Source organism: Aethalodelphis obliquidens, unplaced genomic scaffold (assembly GCF_003676395.1).
Source record: "Aethalodelphis obliquidens isolate GAN/ISIS:26980383/991018 unplaced genomic scaffold, ASM367639v1 scaffold10, whole genome shotgun sequence".
In the NCBI taxonomy this organism is placed as follows: Eukaryota; Metazoa; Chordata; class Mammalia; order Artiodactyla; family Delphinidae; genus Aethalodelphis; species Aethalodelphis obliquidens.
Window position 1 is genome coordinate 36,831,296 of NW_020837954.1, and position 14,595 is coordinate 36,845,890.

At 45.5% G+C, this 14,595-nt stretch overlaps 1 protein-coding gene across 1 annotated transcript in view; it reads left to right on the forward strand.

Moving 5' to 3' along the window:
* Positions 1-14,595, forward strand: part of RHOJ (ras homolog family member J) — an 82,538-nt gene that overhangs the window by 54,468 nt on the left and 13,475 nt on the right. Inside the window, exon 2 of the mRNA XM_027111442.1 lies at positions 6,619-6,677. Coding sequence (XP_026967243.1) covers positions 6,619-6,677 — 59 coding nt within the window. The remainder of the gene's footprint in view (positions 1-6,618; positions 6,678-14,595) is intronic.

Sequence of the window (14,595 nt, forward strand, 5' to 3'; positions counted from 1 at the left end):
AAAAAAAAAAAAAAAAAAAAAAAAAAAAAGAAACAAAAACAGACTGCAAGAAGTTTGGATTGTAGGAGGGTAAAATAATAGGAGAGATCTGGAAAGGTAAACCGGAGGCCAGATTACAAGGACATTGTGCACTCTTGGAAAGTATTTGAATTTTATCTCGGAGATGATTGGGAGCCACAGCTTCGTTAAGCCTGAGAAATGAATGAGTCTGGAGAAATGAATGTTGATTAGGAGACTTTTGCAATTGACAAGGTTGGGGGTTGCATGAGGACAGTTACACAGATGGTAAAGAGGAGTCCGAGTATCTAGAGATACTTAGCAGGTAGAATTGGCAGGATGTAGAGACCAAATGAATGTCGGGGAAGGAAGGGTGAGGCCAAGCAAGACTCCAAAATCCCAGGATGTGAATGTCATGGAATCGTGGCTCTGTCTTTGGTTTGGCCTCATCCCCAGCCAGTTCCAAAGGTCCTGGAACTGCACAAGCTCCTCCCCTTCCTCTTGCCTTTCACCCCCCCTTCCTTTTCCTCCTCCCTCTCCTCCCTCATCAAACAAGTACTGACAAGGGTAGACCTTTCCTGAACACCCCCCCATACCCAACTTCATTCCAGCAAGCTCTGTTCCCAAAAGTACTGTTAAGAAGCCATTTGCTCACTGATGTCACCTTGTATTTGTGTTAGCTTACTTGTACACAATTTTTATATTCATGATCTTCTTTTCTCCTCAAACTTCCAGTAAGAACTGAGAACGTAGGGAAGCTGTAACTTGCTCAGTATCCCAGAGTTTGTTCACAGTGAGTTCAGGCCTCCAGCCAGTCCTTCTGCCTTAAAATCTGGGGTGGTTACACTACAGACTAAACAAACAACTACAAACTAAATCCCCTGTTGCAATAGCCATACCTAAAGGAGAAAAGAAACATGACCAGGGATGGAGATGCATGGCAGAGGTACGTTCCCTGTTCAAAAGGAACTCTTGTTACTGCAGGACGAATATACACACCTAACGAGAGAAAACCCTCAGCTCAGTGTCCTAATGGATTCTCAGGGAGACTGTTTGGTTTTCCCCTCAGTCTTTATTCTGTGGAAACAGGACCTCACACCAGTACCTCAAATAAGAGACTTGCCTGAACAACTTGTATTTCAGACACACACGGGCTGATGCTTAGGAAACAAGAGGCGTTCTCTGCAAAGAAAGGAAACGAGCTGGCTGAGGGGGGCCAGTGTAGATGGATGAGGTTTTCAAGCCACCTTAACAGGAACATGTTACGTTGGAAGGATGAAACCCCACCAGGAAGGAATTCACCACCATTCATATTTATGAAAGCGTATTATCTATTTCTAGTTTCATTCTGTTTTCTAGCTTATTTTAATTTGAGGGAAATGTCATCCCAGATGCCTCTGAGTTGCTTCCTTATAAAATGAACATGCACGTTTGTGAGGCTTAACCCACGTCACAACACACACAAGCAGCTCCTAAGAGCGGACCCTGGTGCTAGGTGAGCCACAGTCCCAGATGGGATCTTCTAGAAAGGAGGAGGACCTGGGGATGAGAGTCAGTTCAGAGAGGGAAAAGGTCAGCGAACACTGCTGAAGATATTCAGTCAGCAAGCATGACGAGGGTCAGAATTGAGATTTTTCATTTAAACACTCCTTTTTTTGCAGCACCCCAGACATAGACAAACTGCAGTGGTGATTACCCCTGACTCTGGAACAGCTAATAAAGAGTTTTTATACCCCTTTAGGGTAAAGACAATGTGTTTATCTTCCAGGTGAGGGAGAAACCTACTGACCTACCCAACATCTCACCAAATGAGTAGATAGCTAAGTATGGACTTGAATTCGGACGTGAAGAAAAATTATCTGGAACTTGGATATAAGGCCGAGAACATGCAACTGTCCATGCTAAGGCAGTGTTCAACGCCCTTCCCCCGAGGCTTAGTAATCTAGGGTAACTTGCCTTTGTCTGATTCTGCTATTAACTGAAAGTTTAGATTCTCTGAAGTTACATGTTAACTTGTAAATCTTGTTGGGTCAAGATGCAAATAACTCCTGTTTAGTAGAAAGGAGAACACCAAAGCTTATCCTTTCCATAGGACAACAACCAGTTTTCCATTGAACTTAGCCATCTTATTCTAACATTTTGCTTTTGAAGTACCTATAAATGCCCAGTTCTTCAAAATGCTCTTTGAACAAGATTTATCATCTTACAGATTCTCTCATTAATGAGTTAGTCAATCTTTGACATAACATCATTCTATATTTGCATGGGGCCATGTTTTTAACTTAATTAAAATTGTATTTCTTGCTATGTCTATAAATCTAGTGTTTCTTCCTCCAAAATAGTGCCTAGGATGGTACCAAAGGTACTATTAGTACCTTTGGTACCATCCTAGTACATTTAGGATGAGACATAGTCAGGTATGCCTCATCCTACCTGCCAAATACAGTACATTTGACATGAGTGATGCAGACAGCTGGCTATGTGCTGGGAACGGAGGGGCACTGGGCATTTCCGCCATGCCAGTTCTTAGGATTCATCAGATATTCATCACATCACGTTCCCTGGCTTACAGGGAATGACCAACACTTCCTCATCCAGGTTTGCAAATGACATGCAGTTTCATGAGGTGACTGAAATGCTGAGAGGGGGTGGGGTGGGGGCAGGCTCACGTCCTGCCGGGACACTTTCTCTCTGGGTGAAAGCAACTGACTCTCAGGAGAGCAAACACACGACTTCAACTTCATTAGCACCTCACTCCAACTCATAAAATTAACCATCCAATCTGCACCAAGAACAAACACAAGGAAGCCAAGAGCTAAATGGATTTGGAGAGGAAGGCCTTCGGTTTACATACTTAACAAGCCACTGACAACTTTTCACGCTTTATTGAGAGAACCATCTGAGCCATTAGCAGGTCATTTGACCCACTCTCTTTAAAACCTCTCTAAGCTCAAAACAAAACACTCTAACAGCTTGGAGAAGAGAAGGTGATCTGGGATTTTAGCCTGACCACTGTCTGCGGGGCAGGTTTGCTGGCTGCAGGTACTTCCCAGCAGTTAGCGTCTTGCCAGGATGCTTCAAGCTGAAGCTCTGCACACTTCGAAGGACCTCCTTCTGCCTGAGTTGCCCCTGGGGCTTCACTTCTGTTCTGTGGATTCAGCAACTACTACGTATGCCAAGAACTGTGTTGTGTACTGTGTGGGGTATGGGGTATGGAGATTCTGTCCTCAAGGGCCTACCTGTCCATTCAGAGACACAAGACATTGATCTAAATAGCTACCATTTAGCGTAGAAAGTGACTGGGAATTCACAAATATTATAAATTTGTTGTGCCATTTCACATGCACTGGGTATACAGGGGAGAGCAAGACAGACTGTCCCTGGTCTTAGAAGAGGTCCAATAAGCATTTGTTGAAGGAGGGGAAATAACAACTTCTCAGCACCTACTACGGGCCAGGCTGTGTGCCAGGCATTTTTCTCATTTAACGTCCTCCTCACAAGTATTCTCTTTGATGGGTGATGTTCCCCCCATTTTTAACAAATAGGGAAAGTGGGGCTCAGAGGTGTTAGGTGACTTTCCCAAGGTCATTCAGACAGTGAGTAGCAAAGATAGGATTCAAACGCAGAACCATCTGACTTAAAATATCCCGCTCTCTCAACGTCTCTACATTTCCTATGATCATTTTTAGAGCATACCTTCCTTCTATGCTGACCTAATTCATTTCCAAACTGAGAAGCCTCAAAGAGCCCAGGTTGGCAAGCGATAAGGCATCCATTGCTAGCCCAAGATAAGGACTCACAAAGCCATTTGCATATTCCACAATATGTGAGTGATGCTTGGATCTGTCTCTGGCTGTCTGTCCCTTGATGTTCTCAGTCATCAACTGTGTGATCCATTTACCTTCCTTCTGATAAAATGGGAGAATCAAAGGGCAGAGAAGAGAGAATAAAAGTGATTTCCAGAGATGGGGGCACGAGGGCACTGCCCTGTTCCCTCAGGATTCCTCCAGCAGGGCTGGTCCAACAGAGTAGGCAGCAAAGCTGAAAGCTGACCTGGCTTCCACCCCAAAAACCTCATCCTCCCTCCTCTCACCATTTTGCCTTAACGCAAGTAAATTATTTTAGTTCCTTCTCTTTCGCTTTCTTTGGGAACAAGAATAATTCAGGACTTTCATAGTTTAACAAAGCCTTCAGAATAAAGGCTGTATTAGTGAGTCGGGTTGGGCCCGAGCCTACATGCCCCATCTCCCCCAGTGCACCCTGGGTAATTCTTGGTCATCCTCGGGACGCAGCTCGGACATGTCCTCCAGAAAGCCTTCTCTGACCACACTGCAGCAGGGCGCGTGTGCACGTGCAGTGGTGCCCCTTCTGCATGCTCCCCCACCCATCCGCACTGCCACCAGCAAAGTGCTCACTGCACTGCCTTGTACCCTCCTCTCCACGCTCCGTGACAGGACGAGCTGTCTCTGGCCTTTACACTCCCAACACTGAGGGCAGTCGCAGAACCCAAGAAACTCTTGAGGAAGGGAAGGACAGAGGTAAGGGAAGGCTGGGCTCAGACTCTCAGCCCGACGGCCACCTTTCCCGGGCTGGCACTCGCCTCGGGCCTGGAACAATTCTCTGCAGTCAGAGCTGCCAAGCGAGAAAAGGGTGAGGCCTGAGGAAAAGCAGGCTGGAAGGAATGTTTGTTCTCTGAGAAAACTCAAACAAGAGCTTCAGGGCTCCAGTGACAAAGGTCAGAGCCATCGCTCTGGAAATTCTGCAGTGCCCAGTGGGGCCGTGAGGGTGAGTCAGCTTCTAGTCCTCGCTCCACAGATGGCCCTGGGCCTCTAAGTCGGGAGACCATCCAAGGGGGTCTCCGGAACAGCTGCCCCTAACCTGTGAGTACTGGGCTCACTAGAGGCAGGAAATTCCATGTTGTAATGGCTGGCTTTCTTCCCCTCATTCCCGATCCACGTCTAGGTGGTGAATGAGCCATTAAAGAAACAATTCAGGCAGATTTCAGGAACATCCGACTGGGCTCCAAGTGTGCAGGAAGAGGAAAATATAACAGGACGAAGAGATCGGGGCTGCGCCATCTCGCCTTCATTTCCATTGCTAGCCTGGCTTATGAAGGGAAGGAAAAACGTTTAGACGCCCCTCTTCGGTGGTGTCGCTAGCGTTGGATGGAGCCGGGTTCACCCCTTAAAAACACACATGTGAAAGCTCATCTGTGCGGCTGCTGCCATGTTATCAAGCTGAACACACGCTGATTTGAGTAGATTAGAAAACTTGTTCCCAAGTGTCTGGGAAGGCAGTGCTTTTAAACAAGTGCTTTTCAAAGAAAGAGCCATTAAGAAGCACTTGGCGTACCTGTAGGCCCTGAACCTGAAAACAAATAAAAGTCAGATCAGTACCAAAGCAGCAGCTCCAAGCAGCAGACTAGAGACTTTGGCTGGCGTATTTTAGAGATATGGTTCTAAAAGGTTGCTCTTCCATTTATCTTTCGTTTCCTGCACAGCTAATGGTAGGAGAAATCAAAAATCATTTTTATGTGGACTTGCACATTTGTACTGAAATATGGTTGACTCACAATAACGTGTTAGTTTTAGGGGAACAGTATAGAGATTCAGTTATTTTTTCTGATTATATTTCATTATAGGTTATTATAAGAGAGTGAATGTGAATCCCTGCATTTGTACATTTTTTAATCAACTAGGAAAAATCACATTCTCCTTCATAGTTTACTTTCTTTTTCCAAAAAGAGATTAAATTTCTGTGGAAATTTAAATCTGCTCTTTCCATTCACCAAGAGAATCATATTACTCTTGCCTTCGATTTGTTCAATCTCAGTTTAGTTTCAAGTTGAGACTTTATTTCATTTCCAGCCATGTAAAGAGCAGCTGGTATCCCTCTATTACCTCCCACTTTTGGACATCGTTGCTTGGCAAGGCAATAAGCCTGCTGAGTAAATCAAACTCTCTACTTTGCACTCTATAGATGCCCTTCAGTTATGTGAGATGAAACCCATATACCACACCTCCTTCTGCAACTAAGGTTCAAACTGTAATGAATCGGTTGAGCTAAAGCACAGAGATATTTAATAAAAACACTTTTTGAAATAAATGTTAAGCCCTTCGCATTTCATTATTAGCTTTGCCTTATAGACTATAACATAGGCAGGTGGGTTAATAGCCTTTGTTTTCAGGGTCTTTGAACATTTTGATGACAAATAAAAGCCGAGAGATCTCTAACAGAAAGGTTGCTTACACGAGTCTATATCCCGAAAGGCGGCTCAAACCAAATGAAAGAAGAAAATAAACTAACCAAGAAAGAGTCCAGCATCCTTTCCCTTCAGGAGCTTGATATGACAGGGCCTAATCAGGATCAGTGAACAGCCGGCCTAGTGGCACCAACAGTATTCACCTCGGTTGAGACATTTGGACTTGGCTCAGCCCATCTGCTCTCACTGCCGCCCAAGGTTGCCTTTCATTTGGCAAGCGTGCTGTCAACTTGGTTTCAAATATACACGGGTGAGGCATATGCTTGTCCTTGCTGCCCAAGGAGATGCTGGCATAGAGAAACGTGAAGACTCCTGATTGAAGCTTGCATTTACAGACTCTCTTTTCTCTTCTCCCCTAGTTACTGTGACAGTGGGAGGCAAGCAACACTTGCTCGGACTGTATGACACCGCAGGACAGGTACATTTTTCTTACCTTGATTCATTAAGAGTTTTTTTGGGGGGCGGGGCGGGAAGAATGATCCATTTGGCTAGGCATAAGGGGACTCACGGTACAGATATTACCTCCTCTGATCACTTGGGGCAAATTTATTGTCTACCTAAATGACAACCAAAATATTTTGACTATCTTAAAAATATTTTCAATTACAGAAAACTAAATCATTGTAGGATTCAAGGTGTTGACAGGCAAATAACCATTCATTTATGGATTGACGACTATCACTAACCAAAATACCATATTTGGCCAAGAGTTCCAATTTCTTCCTACCCATACCAATTCCAGATCCAGGATTACTGAGTCAATTTCATAAATTTTAGTTTCACCCATTATTTTTTTTCATGTTATATTCTTTGCCTGCTCTTTATTTGAATTGCCTAACAAGCTGTGGAAAGGTACAAAAAGAGATAGGGGATGGGGATCAAGGAGTAGGAAGAAGATGGATTAAGTGTTAGAAGGAAGAAAATCCAGGATCCTGGATATTTTCCCAAAGTGAGGGTCAACCCCTGAATAACTGGGGTTAACTCTAAATTCTCCAAGATTCCTGAAATATGCTCATTCTGTCAGAAATATTTCTTCAAGTTGGAGAACCTGGCCAAACAATAATGTAAGGCAATGGACTGGAACCCTCAGCGCTTAATCAGTTAGCACATGCTCTGCTTGGGTGAAAATGCCGCTTTATCTTTTTTTCATTGCATCCCACACTCCACTACAAAAAAGTTTCTAATGTTACAAGTTCATGGGCTAGAGGGGAAGTGGTTAAGCAACTGATGGTTATGGCCCAATTTCTTTGACAGAGCTTTTGGTACCATACATCCTGGGTCGTTTATTTAGGTCAAAATCAGCGGGTTGTTCAGTCTGTCCAAATTCATACATCCTAAGTCCTTTGGAGTGAACATTAGACCATGCTTATTCCCACTGTGAGTTTCCTGGTAATTGTTCTTTGTAATTATGCATTTGTCTAGATTTTTTTTTCACAATTATTTGGAGATACGTCTTTTTGCTCAATTTGATATCTCTATACTAAAAAAAAATCATAATAAACAAAATTCTCTCTAGGATTTCTGTGTGCATTTGCAAGAACCACTGTATAAATGTCTGTGGAACATCAAAGTCAGATGTTGGGCAGCCCCAGGCAGTGGAGAACTTGGAAAATCTAGCACCAGACTCAAGGCTCTTAAAAGCCTCCAGTTTCCCCTCGCTGGCTGATGGGTGTTTTAGCCAACTACTCTCAGGAACTGGAAAGTGGAGGAGACCTCTCACATCAATACCGAGACACACGACTAGAAAAGGATGCCCACAGATGCCCAGATTGGAAAGGTGATTTGGCTCCTTTGAGCTAAGGTACAGGGCTTCAGTGCAGCTCATGCTTGACTGCCCCTCCACCAGAAATCGTTCCAGCAATAGAGGGAGACTGCTCTTCGGGCTGGAGCTGCCTACCCTCATTCAATCACACAGTCATTGGGGTGTCCCCATCCATCAGGGACTCACAGCCTGAAAAAAGAGCTTACACCCTTTTCCTCCATAATCATATTTTATTAATATAATCCAGTTTGAAAAATTCAATACAGCAAGGATTATTGCCTGATTCTGAAACCTCTTTCTGTTTCCCTTGCCTTCTAAAAATGCTCTCTGTGCCCCTTGTGCCCACCCAGTTCTCCCCAGTTCTATAGCAATCCACCACAATTGTTTGCTTCTGTACGTTAATTGCCCCCAGAACAGCCTCCCTGGCCTCTATTTAATTTTGAATCCAATAAAACTGCATAAAAGCAGTTTAATTATTCTTTCCCACTGCTCTGTCCTTAGAAAAATTTAATAATACTAGTATAGGAGTTGAGACTCTAAGGCAGAGGAAAAAATATCTTTAAACTCCAAATTGACCCAAACCTCTGACACAGAAGAAAGTGATGAGCATCGATAGAATATAACAACAAATGGGTTATAGATATTTCTTCAATTTAACTTTCACTCTAATGCTTTCCACCAGCTACTCTGAAAGCCCAGAGGTGGACAAGGTTCATAGGGGAGCGTAAAGCATGGGGAAAAGAAATCAGAACACATCTTAAAGCTCCTTATAGGACTAAAATTCTATGATTAGGACATTTAAAAATGACCTCGAGAATGCCTAAAAGAACCGGAATAATTAAGCAAAACAATTTGAGGCTAGACCTAAGGGAGACCTCTCAGCAGTAAAGGACTGTTAGGTATTGGAATGCATTCCACTGAAGGATGACGCGTATGAATAATTCATTTTGTGGAACAGTGGTTCTCAAGCTTGAGCAGGGATCAGAATCACCTGTAGGGCTTGTTAAAACCCAGTCACTGGGCCCCACCTGCAGTGTTGCTGATTCTACATGTCTGGGATGGTGCCTAAGTATTAATACTTACATTTCTGACAGGTTTCCCAGTGGTGCTGTTGCTGGTCTGTATACCATACTTTGAGAACCACGGTTCTAGAACCTTACCATTCAGAGTCTGGTCCACCAACCAGCAGCATTGCCAGGGACCTTATTAGAAATGCAGAATCTCAGGCTCTGTCCCCAGCCTACTGTATCTGAAAATGCATTTGAAGAAGATCTCCAGGTGATTCGTATGCACATTAAAATTTAAGAATCATGACCCTCGGAGTCTTTGGTGGTTGAAACATTGTTCCTAATGTTAGGAGGATGTGGTGGAAAATACCATTACCCAAGTTGATTCCCATGGTTCTACGACTCTACCAATAAGGCTTAGTGACAAATTTAATTTACACGCATTGTCCCAACATTTCCATTGCCAGCCTCAAGGAGGATAATCTAGCCTCCTCAGTTATATTCTAACAAATGTTGCTGAGGTCACATGGCTAAGGAAGATCTATAACTAATTCAAAATTACTCATCTGGTCAGAGTTCCTAACAAGGAAGAGCAGCGATCTCAAAACCAATTGATTAATCCCTGAGCCACAAAAAAAGAAATAAGTCTCTGAATCTGGCTATAGGGTTCCATCTTGCTGTGAATAATTAGATTTTCTCGCATGAACGAACCAAGGAGCAGCGCCCCTCATCTCTGTCCTGAGCTAACTGTGGCTCAGAGTGAACAAAAACAACTTCAAGAAGCACGTGTGTTCGGAAAGATAAACTGATAGGAACTCGTTATTTCTACCCTCAAAGCCAGCCCCGGACAAAATCACTCGACCTGGTTCCCTCCACTTCGCCACACCTGGTCACCTCAGGCATCACTGCAGCCCCGCCAGCCTCGCCTGACACACGCTTGCAGCACTGCACGAGCCAGCCAAGCATCTGCTGAAGGCAGGTTATAATGAAGTTCACGTGCAAACACGGCCAGCACGCGGCAGCTGCTACTAAACATTAGCTCTCTCCCCAAGCCCCTGAAACAAACTGATACTTGGACTTTGAGTGGAGTCTTTTGAAGACAAAGAACCTTCAGAACTCTGCTTCATCTGTTGGGTAGAATTCCAAAGAGTCGGTTAGGCAATGAAGTGAGGGGTTTTTGTACAGGGTGACTCGGCATGTTACCCACTCAGCTCACACTGGGGAGGCAATAAGGCCTGATCTGTAGACCAGATCTATTTAGGTCCTGCCAACCGAGCCTGTGCGACTCTTGCCCCTCCTAAGTGCATTACGGAGAGTCTCTCTGAAAGGGATTTCTAGAGCTCAGATCTTTGGCTTGACTACAGAGAGTCTGAGAGCCGACTTTTAAATGACGTGATTGCAGGCCAGTTTCTTTAGAGTGTGTCACGAGGGAGAGCAGGAAGCTGGGGTGGGGATGCTGCCACAAGCCTGGGTACTGGCCGGCTAAGGAATGCCAAAGTGCGAGAGCGGCGTTTCCCAGGTCACGGCCTTGAACCAGGCATCCTCCCACCCCTCAGCCGACCACCTAGACTGGAACCAGTCCCGGTACTAAGACACCCTGTCTCTTTCTCTCGTGGGCCCTGGCCTCCAGGAGCAACTTGGGTAAAACTCTGCTGTGATTGTGGCCTCTCAGGCCAACCTCCAGGATGGACGCATCTCAAAAGCAACATTTGCAAAAGTGGCCGTTAGCAGCAGTACCAGGGAGGAACGAGAATCTCCTGGTGTCAGGAGCCTGGCTTCTCAGCAGGATAAACCCCTGAGTTCTCTGCACACAAGCACTGCTGGATCGGGGGCCATCTGCTGGCTGCCGAGCACAGAATGGTGTCTGTCACTGAGAAACCACAGCAGCCCAGCTGTCACCGGTGACCACGAAAGTTGGGAAGCAGGAAGGCCATCAGCTATACCCCTCACTCAGCCAGGGCTGCACACCACGTGTCTTCACCTGTCCTGGATTCTGAAACCCTTCTCCTCCCCTTCTCCCTGCCCCCTGCCCCCGCAAGGGCTGAAGAGAGAGACGTAAGGACCAGGCAGGGAGGCCAAGTACACCTGGGGTTCATTAATGGCAACCTGGAAGGACAGGAGCCTTCCTCTTTGCTATCGGCTGACCCAATAGGCCATCTGGATTTGAACCCAGAGAATATGTCTCCCTAGCCCATGTTCTTAAACACTAGGCTGCACTCCTGCCCTACGTGTGCTGTCCACATTTTCCAAACCAAGCCTGACAGATATGAGTGTACTTACGGGAGAATATGAAAGTGAGAATGTGTTGAAAATCTGGGGTAAATACCATTAAACCAACAGGGCTTGGAAGCAGAATTCCATTTCCAATTTAACATAGGTATGGGGGTGGGGAGGCGGGGAGGGGATGCTCAGTGCAAGGCTCCTAGCCTCTCAAAGTGTGGTCCCCGGACCAGCAGTATCAGCACCACCTGGAAACCTGTTACAAATGCAAATTCTCAGACTTCACCCCAGGCCCGCTGCTGAATAAGAATCTGCATTTGAACAAGATCCCCAGGTGATTCAAATATGCATAAAGTTTGAGAAGGGCTGGTCTAATGGTTTCACTTGCTCCCCACTGTGCCATCTTGATGCGGCTGTTCCAGGCATGTTTCGAGCCCAAGGTTTTCGGCCCGTCTGAGGCTGAGGCTGTCCCTGAACTTTTCTTGTTTGATAATCACCCATAGTTACCCCAGAACACCAGATTGCCTCAAGACCAAACACTCTCCTGCCTTTGGAGTGAAGTTGGGTGCAAAGCACTCAAAAGCCTACCCTGGGCTTCCCTGGTGGCGCAGTGGTTGAGAGTCCACCTGCCGATTCAGGGGACACGGGTTTGTGCCCCGGTCCGGGAAGATCCCACATGCCGCGGAGCGGCTGGGCCCATGATCCATGGCTGCTGGGCCTGCACATCCAGAGCCTGAGCTCCGCAACGGGAGAGGCCACAACAGTGAGGGCCCCGGGCCCAAAAAAAAAAAAAAAAAAAGCCTACCTTGCCCAAATCCCACCCTTCCCTCCACCCCCATACCCTGCCCAGCCTCTTTGTCCATTTTAGCCCTTGAAGCCCCCTTTGAGTCACTCTTATAGTCTTCCATTCTCAGTTTCAACATTGGAACGGGCCTCAAATACAAAATAAACCACTGACCCAATCCTCAGAGCCCCTTTATATCATCTCAACATGTGCGCGTCCAACCAAGACCCAAAACGTGCCCCACTGCAAAAAAAAAATCACCCGAGTTATCAGCTGGTACAAATTCAAGTCCCCCAAACTCCCAGCACCCAGGCCTCAGTCTGAGGGGACACTTACTTTTATTAATCTTGAACCCACTGCCGTGTGTCATAGCTGCAGCCAGTGGCAAACGGGGACTGAAACGAGCCCGACCAGCCTAGGTGTGAGCCTTCTTTAGAGGTACGTTTGCTCTGTAGTCCTGATGAAATCATTCAGTGTCTAGACTTGAGCTATGACAGTCACCTGGAGGGCTTGTTAGGACACAGGTGGAGCAACCCCTCCCCCAGAGCCTCAGCTTCAGGAAGGCTGGGTGGCACCGGGGAATGTGCACCCCTAACAAGCTCGCAGGTGATGCCCGTGCTGCGAGTCGGGACCCTACTCTGGGAGCCACTGCACTAACTGAACTCTAAGACCTCTTCCAGCCTTGAAATTGTATTTTCCCAATTCAGTCAAATAACTATTCTACATTATTCTATTATCAGAGAGCTTACTAAAAGCAAGAGAAACTTCACCTGTCTCATTTTCACATAAATCGAATTGTTTCCCATATTTTCATTTTTCCCCCACTAGCTTTTCCCCAGTTCTTTTCGCCTTACATAGTTCATATAGCATCCTGACTGCTGTATGCTAGACATTCAGTAGGCAATTAATAAATCTTTTTAAATGGAATTATACAGCAGGACTAAGGTTTCCACAGAAGAGAGATCCAGAATACAGAGCAGGATAAAGCCCAATGAAGGACACAGTCAGAAGTCACTCAGCTGGACCTACCAGGAGGGCAAATTATCGAAAAACCAACTTTTCTCCTTCCCACCTACAGTTAATCCAGCAACCAGGGGTCTTCCTAACTTTTCCATAATGTGAGCAGAATTCCTTTGACAGCTTCTAGGTAAAGAATCAAGTAAACATGATCCTTTCAGACTACCAGTTATTTGCTTATCTAGTTGTGACCCAACTTACCTAGTTCTGACATTTCTCTCATTTGTGCTTTTTTAAGCTTTGAGGTTTTAAATATACAGTGTCTGCTGCCATCTGGTGGTAATTTCTGGTAGATGCAGGCCTAGAGATATGCCTCTCTATGGCTCTGTAGAAATAGATACTATACCCACCCCATGATCTCTAACATTTCTTTTCCTAGATCCTTGAGTAAAGTATGAACCCATATTAAGGTTCCTGAATAAATGAATTTTCAAGAAAATGCTTAATCTGTCCCTTAAAATTCCGGGCTGAAGCAAATCGTGTGGTCACAATTAAGAGCTAGAGCTGGATTCAGGCTAAATACCCCCATCCTGGTGCTTAATAGCTCTGTAACATTGGTCCAGTGCTGAATATCTCTAAACCTTAACTTCCTCTTCTATGAAACTCAGATGTTGACGGTACCACCTTTTCAGTGCTAGTGTGAGGATTCAACTAGATAATGCATGTAAGAGCTTGAAAGAGTGCCTGGCCCTTAGTAATAAGCCCCTGATACATCCTCTGTTGACAGTGAAGATGATGTAAATCAGTTGTTCTCAACTCCATGCCAACCTCAGACCAATGAAATCAGAATACCCAGATTCCCAAGCCCACTCTCCAGAGATTCTGATTTCACTGGTCCCAGAGTAGGGAAGGTAGAGGCAGGTAGTTGGTTAGCAGGGCATTAGGATGTTTTTAAAGCTCCCTGGATGATTCTAATGAAAACTACTGCACTAAATGATAGACAGAAAAACCATGTATTCATCTGCAGGTCACTGCAGACTGGGTGTCATCAAAATCGGTCAACAGCATTTATGGAATATTTGCTACGGACAGAGTACAAGTGAGGCATGAGAAAAAAACCAACACGGCCCCTACTCCATTTATGACAATGCAGATGAGAGGATGAAGTGGCAGGGAGCAGGTGGTATCATGAACAGCTGTAGATTATGGGCCGGGAAGGAGAGTTCTCGGCCTGTGGGCTTCACAGCTACTGTGAGAGAGAAAGTCCCAGAGAGAAAGGAGAGAGGCAGAGAGACTGTGGGACAGATTTGGCTTTCAGGGCTAGCTGTGGAAAGAGGAAGAGTCACTGACAAGAGACAAGCTGTCCCCTCCCACACTCCCACCCCCGCCACGCAGGCGCACGCGCGCGCACACACACACACACACACACACACACACAGCCATGGGCACAACTTGGCTGAGATGCCATCGCAGGCCTGGCCCAATCAGTTTTTAAGCAATGTACTCCACCACAATGACTGATTGTTTTGTGTGTTCTTTTAGTTCACTTTTTAGGATTTTAGGATTTTTCAGCATCCTTGCCAGCTTGCATTGAAATTGCTTAGAT